At 37.8% G+C, this 10,968-nt stretch overlaps 1 protein-coding gene across 1 annotated transcript in view; it reads right to left on the minus strand.

The window, feature by feature from the left end:
- The window catches only part of LOC149065502 (uncharacterized), a 28,454-nt gene extending 19,210 nt beyond the window's left edge, over positions 1-9,244 (minus strand). The window contains exon 1 of the mRNA XM_089254038.1: positions 9,087-9,244. Within this exon, the coding sequence (XP_089110164.1) occupies positions 9,087-9,149 (63 nt within the window). The 5' untranslated portion in view covers positions 9,150-9,244. The remainder of the gene's footprint in view (positions 1-9,086) is intronic.
- Positions 9,245-10,968: the final 1,724 nt, after the last annotated feature.

Here is a 10,968-nt window from a genome sequence, read left to right on the forward strand (position 1 = left end):
GGCCAACGGAAAATGAATAAGGAAAGATGAAATGGCAAATCACTCGCGGCCCGGTATAAATGAAGTCAGGGCCCGGCGGTTGAGAAACACTATTATAGATCAGTGTTTCTCTACCACGGCCCAGTATATGGCTTTGACACTAGTCACACCGGGCCGCGAGTGATTCGCACTTTCGTTTTTCCCATTAATTTCTTGTTAATTGTGTGTATGACCGGGCCTTTCACTCACACAAAAGAGATTTAGCGGGCTGCGGGGTTCCAAGGGTTGACAACCACTGTTATAATTCATTTTACTGCCGGGGATTCTTGAGCTATGGGTCACAACTAGGGCTGGGAATCGATTAAAATTTTAAACTGGCTAATCAAAAATTTGCAATCGATTAATCGAATATTTTTCGTAACTATAAATAATATTAACCGATGCCATAAAAATGTAATTTATTCATTTCGCGCACCTATTCGCTAGATGTAAACAAGTGTAGGAATAGAATAAGAAATTGAAGAGACACAAACGTAATTCACACGGGCTTCCAAAATGGGTCGTACAAATCCTCTTACAGCCAGGGATTTTTGGCTATGGGTCACGACCCAAACTTGATTCGCAGGGTCATATGTTTAACCATGAATTCCGTTTCCCGCGGATTTGTTAAACCATACCAAGATTTTGGAAGCCCTAGGACTGACAAAATATTAATGAATGGACATGATGTAGCAACTGGCGTACGTCATCTTAAGCCGAGATTATAGTTTTTTTTGCAGTGAAAAAATTAACCCCCACATCTGGGAAGAAAAATAGATTATGGAAACCCCTCCCCTCCGAGAAACTCCCGCACCCATAATTAGAGTTGATGTAATCAGAAACATCTATGATTTCTGCACGCTCTTTCGATAAGAATCAAATGTAAAACCGTAAAACAGTCGTCCTACAAGGTTGACATGCAAGTGTGAATACACGAGTACAAATATTTGCATTCAGTGAAACAGAAACCCTCTTGTTCTAATACACAGCGAAAAACCAGATATTAAAAAATTCCTAAAAAAAATGAACCAAGAAAAAAACAATGAAGGTATAGAAGCCGCTAACAGAGTTTGTAAAGTTGTGAGAATTTTCGAACACACACGTTATTGGTATAACAACATTCCATATCATATCGCTCTCTAATCTACGCAGCAGAAACAAAATACGACATTGCGTTAAATGAAAGGCAGGGCTTACTTTGCCAATGGCTATCATTGTCCTGGGTATCAAGCAGGTAGGGGAGATGTACGAGGCCACGGGTTCCACCCCCTCCATGCCGACTACACAATACAGCGGAACGGGCCCCACAAAGAGCAAAAATTCGCCCCAATTACTACCAAAGGCACAGAATGAATGAAGCCGCTTCAATCTTTTTCGCTTGTGTGTTTTTATCCTACTCTTTCTTCTTACCACACAGGAAACCGACACGACAATTTAACCCTTGTTAGCACAACATGGAAAATCCATTTCGTAGGATGCACTTCAGAATCGCGATAATTTTAGCGCAGTGCGAAATCTAGATTACGCCGCTCAAAATCAAAAGCTAGTGAGGATAATTATATAATAACTAGCCATTTTGTTTCGATGAATGAGAGGGTTTCACATACGGAAATGAAGAATAACATTTCTTTCTTTTTCAAGGCTGTTCTCACAAACCCAGTGGGATGATCTTTTTTTCTTTTCTGTCTCAACCAATCAATGCTAATCAAATGTGAATACTTCATTTTTATAACCCCCGTTTAAGATATCGCACCTCTGCTTCCAAGTGACACAACTTCAAATGGATTTCAACTATAGCGATATCCTCTTCGCTGCAGAGGCGTATACCTCGTTTTTAACGAGTTTAAATGGTTTTTAATGATTCTTTTTTCAAGTTAAGACCTGAGGTCATACTTGTGTACCAACTACTACGGAATTTACGGATTTCTACTGGACCATAAAATACGGAACTACGGCCGAATCGGGAAAACTATGAAAGTCTGGTTTTTTTCAGAAACTCCTTTTGCTTAAGGATTTATTTTAATTCTATTATACTATCGAGTACAAAATGACGTCATGCAAAGACCGCATCTCCAAGCAATAAATATCAAGCCACGAATAAATATCAAATTAAAAACAAATCACCAATTGACGTAAAAAGGTGCGGTTTGCACTAAGTTAACATAAGGCGTCTGTATAAGGATTACAGTGGCTATAAGTTAACTTACCGTGGCCTAGAGTTCTTTTTCATAAATGAAAGAAAATTCAAATTTCACTCGCAGATGGCGCTGTAAAATAAAAAACTCGACATCTATATCTATAAAATTGATTTTCTGTCTGTCTGTGTGTTCTCTGTACAAATCTACAATTTTAGATCGATTGTCGTCAAATTTTGCATATATACCAAACAAGACCCGGATTGAGAACGATAGGCTATTTTAAAAATTCGTCAGAGCTGGGCAAATACCCGAAATGAGCAGAAACAGTCGGGCAACAATGGTTCCTGGGCCTCAACAATCGCTTTCGGAATGTTTATCTTAGTTACCGTGGTTCCCTAGCAATTCGTTTCCGACTTCCTTAGCAATGCGGCGACTTCTTTTACACATTTGGACAGTAGATAGTGCAAAATACAAATGTTATTAAACACCTTCGAAATAACAAACACTGCTGAGGAATTTAAAAATATATCGAAGGCGATTTTGAATGAAATGTAAATAATATCGTGTTGTAGCAGTTTTGAAATAAGAAAGTGAATAAAATACTCAAGACTTAAGAGTGACTTTTAAGAAATGGAGGAACAATTCACCAAGGTGATTTCGTAATGAACAGAAATTGCACGTTGTAAGCACAAAGGTACGCAAGCGTGAAAAATCGTCTGCTGCGATTTAAGGCAGTTATGCGGAGGCGAATAACAATAAAACGACCTTCCTTTACGTATGCGAAAAAAAAGAAAACAAAAAACAATGTCCTCGATGACAAACATTCAAATGAGATTTAATCGAAAATGATTAACTGAAATGCGTTTTTATTTTATCTCGAGAACGTGCAGGTCATGCAAAAGGTTGCTAATACGAATCTTACAAGGAAAAACAATATTTTTTTCCTTGCACCCATGCGCTAACTTCATTACACAGTTAAGAATTCAAATAGTTCATCTGTACTATTGGTTTTCCCCCAACTGCTATGCCGTACATCGGTTTAAAAATACTGGAAAAAGTTCAGAGTTGGTTAAATTCGAGAGAAAAAAAGTTTTTCTGAGCAAAACACCTACACGGCTGAGTTTGTGATAATCAGTCGAGATATCAAATGAGTCGACACGGATCAATGGAATATTGACATTATTGTTCCGTATATTCAGAAACCACATCAAATAAAATCAGCTTTTTATTCTATAAATAAAATTATGTTAAATATTAAGAGAAAAAGTAGGATATCTGGATTCATTGAGTACCCGTTGCCTTGGACCTCTCCCTCCGCTCATTACACAATCTTTTTTTTCCTTTACGAAATCACTCGTAGTACTAAAAAAAAAGAAAAAAACAGAACCGGAACAAATTATGTTCATTATACATTGTTTAAATTAGAAGATTGTTTCTTGTTTTTCACGCGTGATATGTTGTAGTTTTCTGATTTTGATGTGTTATGGTCCATTTCACATCCTAACTTCATAACAGTTTTCGTGAGGAAATAATAAAAATATTTGAATATATTATTGCCCCAGAGCAGAATATGCCAAAAAAACCATTCCCGTCATTTCAACTTTTTCCGGGGGAGGGGCGAAGAACAGGGCCGTAACTAGGATTTTTGCCACCGAGGGCAAAGATTATTTTGCTGCCTCCCCCCAACTTTAAAATTCGATGCTTTACAACAACGATGTTCTTTGTTTTCACCTAAAACTGCCGCCCCCTAAATTTTGCCGCCCGGGGCAGTTGCCTTCCTCTAGTTTCGGCCCTGGAAAAGATATACTCAATATGTGTGCATATATATATATATATATATTTCACCTTGTTTGTACATTTCTATTGTATTTGTTAAAGCCGGGGGGGGGGGAGGCGATTGCCCAAAATATATGACGGGCCTACCAAAAACTTAGACGTACATTGTACGTCGCAGAACAATATCACGAAGAATTTCAAGAAAAGGTCTCTTCCGTGTACATTTTCAATTAGCTGAGGGTTCGTTGCCGAACAATGCAAAGCATTCTGTTTTGGGGTATCATTGTATATGTACGACGTTTTCTTTACACATAATTTGATTCATACTGCCTACCACTGTGGCTGGAATATGCTATGAAAAACCAAGTCCGTTAGACCACGGGGGGGGGGGGTGTCATCGGTAGTCTCGATTTCTCATCAGTTTTACGAACAAAACTATTGCGTCACTAGAATCGAGGTAAGTTATCTTACACAAGCGTTTGTCAATTATTCTGAACTCAAATCCACCAAAATATCTGGAGCAATTCCGCGGAACACTAATTTATATAATGTGGGCTTAATTTATTGTTCGAACAATTAGTAAAATATCTGAAACAATTCGACGGACCACTTACCACTTGTGTCCCTTATTATATGGGACATCCCTGTATTTTTTTAGATGTTTCGAATTGTTTAGTTCATTTGTCCAGTTTTTCAAAGATGCTTACTTAAACTACATACCATATACAAAATCGATTTTCTGTGTGTGTGTGCTCTATACAAATTTGCAATTTTAGACTGATCATCACCAAATTTTTCATATACAGGGTGTTCAGTTACTGAATTACAAACTCAGAGGGTTGTTAGTAGGCATCAAGAGGAACAAAAATTGCAATCGCAAACCACGTTGAGAGAGTGAAAATCGCGAAAAACTCATGCAGGTTTTGACGTCACGCTGGTACGACAAAAAGTACAATAATAACTAGAAAAAGATTTATTTGATTAATTATTACAAGAGTTGTTAGAAAGTGGCGGCCGCTGACGTCATTGCACAGTCTACAACGACGTAAAAACGATTCCCGGACACGCTCGAAGATATTAGACAACTAACTGCTACACGTGCTTACTATCGCAATAGCGCTAATTTACGTCGTCCTCAGAGCGTGTTCCTACCCCATCGCGTACGTTTCGCGACGCTGCTTACGTCAGATATGGTGAGTGAACCCACGAACGCATTCAGCGATCAATTGACATCCACCTTTCGTCCCCTCTGGACTCTTGAGTTTGTCGGTCCATTAACAGAACACCCTGTATACCAAACAAGGCCCAGATTGAATGAGAGGCTACTTTGAAAGTTTCTCAGAGCAGGGCAAATGCCCGAAATTTGCAAAGGTAAATGGTTCCTGGGCCTCAATAATTACTTTCGAAATGTTTTCCTTAGTTACCGTGGTGGTTCCCTAGAAATGCGTTTCAAACATGCGTATGCCTTTATAATGGTTTGTCACTTCTTCAATGCTGTACATATATGTATAATAGTTTATTCCTTTATAATGGTTTGTCACTTCTTCAATGCTGTACATATATGTATAATAGTTTATTCCTTTATAATGGTTTGTCACTTCTTCAATGCTGTACGTATATGTATAATAGTTTATTCCTTTATAATGGTTTGTCACTTTTTCAATCCTCCCAGTTATTGAAGAAAACCGGGACAGCGCCAGGTATTATAGCTAGTGTTTACTAAAATCGTGAATAAACAGCGTTTTCATAACTTATTATGATAATTATAGCCATAAATACAAATATTCATCTTACATATCTGTCAGGTTCAACGTTCCCCTCAATTTTCCGGCGATTTTAATTACAATAGGGGATTTTGTTGCCTTATGGCGACATTTTTGACGGAAATTAGTCCCGTATTTTAATGTATTTAAGATCCCAGTTCCCCTTATTTTTCTCAAGGGAAATATGGTCATCTAGTCATTTGAATGTTTTTTCCTGTCATATAAGTTTGTGTTTACTGTGATTTGTAGCAGCCGTTTATTTTCCCCCAACCATCATTCATTTTTTCAGAAATTAGCCAACATATCTTAAAATGCATCTTTTGACTACAATTAGTGATATCCCATATTTAGGATCGCAATTTCCCGCATTTTCTCTAACGATGTATGGTGAACCTAAATATGAAGGTACAATTTTTATCTGAACTCATATGAATATTATTAGTATCAATTACACACAGAAATAATTTTTCATTCAGTTGGAATCGCATTATCAAGTCTGCCTGCGAACCATAGGTTGAGAAACGCTGGCTTAAAGCATTCATACAAATACAATGACCACAACAGGCAAATTGCACAACGATGTCTAAAAGACAAGGTTTCAAATTTTGTTTTATATTTCCATCTATCTGACTTCTATGCTTGCTTCCATTCTTTGCAACACCCATGTTACAAATAGCATGGCAAGAAATGCTATACACAGGGGTTGAATTTCGGTTAACGAGTTTAATTCCGTCCGTGAACGTGCTCGTTATCCGAATCATTCGAATATCGAGTCAAACTTTTCCTCATGGGAAATATAAACCCGGATAATTCATTCCACAGTAATTTATTCACATAAAAATGACTAACGAAAACGACATTCAATAAGTAATAGAAGACAAAAAATAAATACAGTAGAACCCCGATTATCCGGGTGCGGATTAACAGTGCTACGAAAATTTTAGTTTCATGTTTGGCTCTTCCATATCTGTGCTGTTACCGTTGGCAGTTTTTGTTTTGTTACGTAAGATTTTGTGAAGGTTGGTAATGAAAACAAACATTTCTATTTCGCAGAAAAAATTACTGGATTTCTTTATTATTTACAGAACCCCTCTCCCCATTCTCAGAGGTGAAGTCCGACGTCAACGCGTTGAAATGGCAGCCCCCTCCCATAGGTACACAAATGTGTGACCGCACGACTCATCGGATGAACAGCGTTATTCCCTATTTCTGTCATTCTAATTTCAGAACTGTGCAGTATGGCTGACAGGAAAAGTATAACCGCGTGTTTTTCGGTTATCCACAGGGCCGCAACTAGATGCCTGGTTAGCCGGGGAAAGCACGCATTTTGACGACCCCTTTTAATGTTGAAAATGGTGTTGAAGGGTGAAATTGGCGCCCCATCTGGTATAGCACCCGGGGCACCAGACCCACCTGCTCTCCCTAGTTGCGGCCCTGGTTATCCGTGTATCCCGGATAATTAGCCCGGATAATCGCTGTATCGACAGTTCCGCACGGTACATTTCCGCACTTGGGAAATTGCATTGTCGTTGGCGGCCAGATTCATTGTTCGCACACTGCTACAGCTCCCAAAGCAGAATGTGCCAAAATCTGAGACGACGTCGAGAAATTAGCGCTACTGCAGAACAATTTGGAAGAATTTTAAGAAAAAGTGCAAAAACACACTATTTTACATGTATGGGGATTTTTACCGCAGAATATTTCCAGTCAGCTGAGGGCTCGTCGCAGAACATTCTGCTTTGGGGGCTACAGCTTCGTTTGGGTGGTTCTTTCCTACAAAATTTTGCACAGATTCCCACATTTCACACATGTTTCTAATCTCATTTGAAAAATGAGGGTCTTTCATTAGAAAAATGATGGACTTCTCACTTCTCTCTTCCTATGAGATACCCTTCATAAGCTCTTGCTGTTGCGTGCAATAGGGATCCATCAATTCATCTAAGGTCAACAATTCTTAGCCATGTGCTACCACTAGTTCTTGAATGTCATCCTCGTACACCTCCAGCCCAATGGTTTTTCCCAAGGAAAACACAAATGTTGACTCCTGAGCTAGCTTTCCAAAGTCCCGTTCAATAAAGCAACCAGTTCACAGCTTTCTCCAAGCAGAATAAAAAAACTTCATGCGCACATACTCGTGGTTACAATGCTACATCTAGTTTCGTATCGAAAACAGGCACGCTCATACGTGTTTATTTTTCGAGTGAGGCACACTTACCGGAGACTGCAGGGAAGAATGATATCCACAATTGCACGGTACGTGCGTGGGCGAAAGCGAAAAACCATCGACTCTATGATAACGTGAAACTAAATAAACAAAGCGCATGTTCGTACTGCGAATCGTCACTCGTTAGTAGTCAAAATTTGTTCAAAACTTTTGCTCGTTAACCGAATTACTTTTTAACCGAAGTTCCACTGTCTAGGTTTGACATCCTCCGCGTCAGCGAAGGTGCGCATGCAGAAATTTTGTAGTAACTGAAAAAACTTTTCTTTCAAATGCTCCAAGCCGTTTGTCTGTTTTTAAAAAAGTTTTTTTTAATATTTTTCTCAAAAGAAGTCAGGACTTCTCGACGCCCCTTTATTACCCTGAATTTCAACTGTACGTAATCGATTTCAATACATAAAAAAATTAAACATTTGAATACAATGGATCAAATATTTCTTGAGTTATGCAACTCATAAATCATCAAGATCCACCGATAAATAATGCTTAGAAAGCAGTGTCCGTATTTGATGTGGTGAGCGATGTCTCGAAGGCAAAAGATTGTGGCGAGCGGGAGGGGAACCGGTGGTCCACCCCCCCCCCCGAATGTGATAAATGACTGTGTGAATGTGTGATGACTGATATATATGTGGAATAACATGGCAAAATCTATTGTTCTATCACTTTGATCCCACTATGAAAGAAATTTCTGTTTACTGCCCCGCTTGTGGCTTCACACGGAAAAAAGACAATTAATGGGTACATGGAACAAAAAAAAAAAACCGAAATCCTATTCTAGTTCAAATTAAGAAATAGACAGTGGATAAAACCACAAATATTGTATTAATATGGTATACCAAAACTTATTGATTTATTGGGGAAATTTATTGAATTGAAAGACAATACACATTGGGCGTACTTGCGGGGTGACTAACTGGGTTCCAATGAGGGCTATTGAAGGGCTATTGAAACACTTCCCAATCGTGAATCATTTGTACACATTATTACCATGTATGTTAGTTTCACAGGTGAAGACAGCATGGCATACTTTTTTATTTGACAAGAAGAAAACGAAAATTAACCCTTCTACGAATAATTTTCGATCAAAACTCGAATTTTGTCCGAATGTTTTCGTTTACTTTATTTAATTTGTAAGTGATATAATTGTTTATATAAAAATATAAAACTTACCTTGGCAGCAATCGCTAACGTAACAAGGAATAAAAATCCTATAATAAAAATATTAAATCTCATCTTTTTCTCTTTATTTCTTACACACACACCACCTTTAATGTGTATTTGAACGGGTAAAACAAGAGGGAGAAGTTTGACGAACTTTCTTTGTGTTTTACTCGAAGAGAAGTGAAAATTGCAACAAGAGAGAAGCAACCAAAAAAACAAGCGCTCAAATTCAACTCCCACAACCGGTTGCCTCTAAGTGAGGGGGAGGGAGAAGGGGGAGGAGCGGAAACACGTCACGACTCAGGGAACTTGCCATTGGCCGGGATAGAGAATTCCGCGCCATCTGTTGTCGGAAATAGGAAGGTATCTATTGACTTGACAATTATCTTAAGGCCGGGATTATACTATAAAAGTCCTTTTATAGAACATGAAAAATTCGATCAATAAGCTTATCGGTTGCATTTGCTCGAATGTAACCTATGAGCTTTATTGGTTGGATTTTTAAAGTTTTATAAGAGGGATATTATGAAACTTTTATAGTGTAATACCGGCTCGGGATTAGGCCGGCATTAACTATAAGCGTTTGATAAAAGTTCGTTTATAAAACTTGAAAAATGCAATAGGCGGATCAGTTAAGTTCGCTCGAATGTAACAGATGTGCTTATTGGTTACATTTTTCAAATTTTATAAAAGAATTTTTATCAAACGTTTATAGTGTAATACCGGCCTATAAGGCTGGTATTACACTATAAAAGTTTAAGCCAATATATAAGTCTCTAGCAGACTTGACCATCCACATAAGGAAAACCCTATCCGTGCTTCCACCGACTGCTTCAAATTTAGTTTCTTTTCGCATACCATAGCTAACTGGAACTAAGGCCGAGATTACACTATAAAAGCTTGATAAAGGTTCTTTTATAAACTTGAAATTTATGTTTCCGGAAAATTTCTTTTCAACAGTGTGGTATAGTAAAAATTTCAGTTAGTCGTCGAAATGGTATACCGTTATTTACATCGAATATTGATTTATTCCGGTATAGAGTAAGAAGAATTGGTGTATAACATTATATCTAAAAAGTAATAAGTTTAAGGCTCTGTATGTTGGAGTATGGAAGGACTAACAGTATTTTCATGGTTCTGAAACATCTATTTTGAATTGGCACTATTGATTGTAAGTTTGTTTTATTGTCTCCACCCCAGATTATTATACCATAGTTTATAGCAAAATAAAACAATGTGTAGTTAAGTCATTGAAGAACTTAGTTGTAATTTTGCGTTTAATAGATAAAAAAGTTTATATACAATGAAACGGAGTTTTTTTTGAAATTTCATCAGCATGTGTTTCCCATGTTAAATAACAATTTAAGAACAATCAGGGTTTATAGAACAGGATGGACCGTGGAATTTTAGGTTTAGATTAATTTCAGTGTTGATTAAGTTAAAATGAATATATTCAGTTTCAACAAGATTTAGAGTGAGATCATTTGCAACAATCTCACACTCCGTAACGCCATTACGTACAAGTTTTAGCAATATATTTAGACTACGTGCAATTGAATTAGCAGAGATAAATCCCAAAAACTGGTATTATTGTTAACACATGGGAAATGAAAAAAAAGTGAGAGGAGAGCAGGTTTCTTTCCTTTCTCCCTCTCCCAACTGCACTTACCCCATTTATTTTATACTACATTTTTTTCGACAAACCGCAGCGAGGGAGAAAGATAAAAAGATGATGCTGTGTGGGAGTCCCGAAATAACGGAGAGAGAGAGAGAGCTCGAAATGCATTTCTTCCATTCACACAGGGCCGAGATATATCCTCCCTGTACGTTAAGGGAGCGAAATACTTTTATATCGTCACTAAGAACATGTTTTCCATCCTCCTTGTCAGAT

The sequence above is a fragment of the Pholcus phalangioides genome, unplaced genomic scaffold (assembly GCF_987345545.1).
Source record: "Pholcus phalangioides strain wild (caught in Gottingen) unplaced genomic scaffold, Ppha-v1.0 ptg000039l_1, whole genome shotgun sequence".
Lineage (NCBI taxonomy): Eukaryota > Metazoa > Arthropoda > Arachnida > Araneae > Pholcidae > Pholcus > Pholcus phalangioides.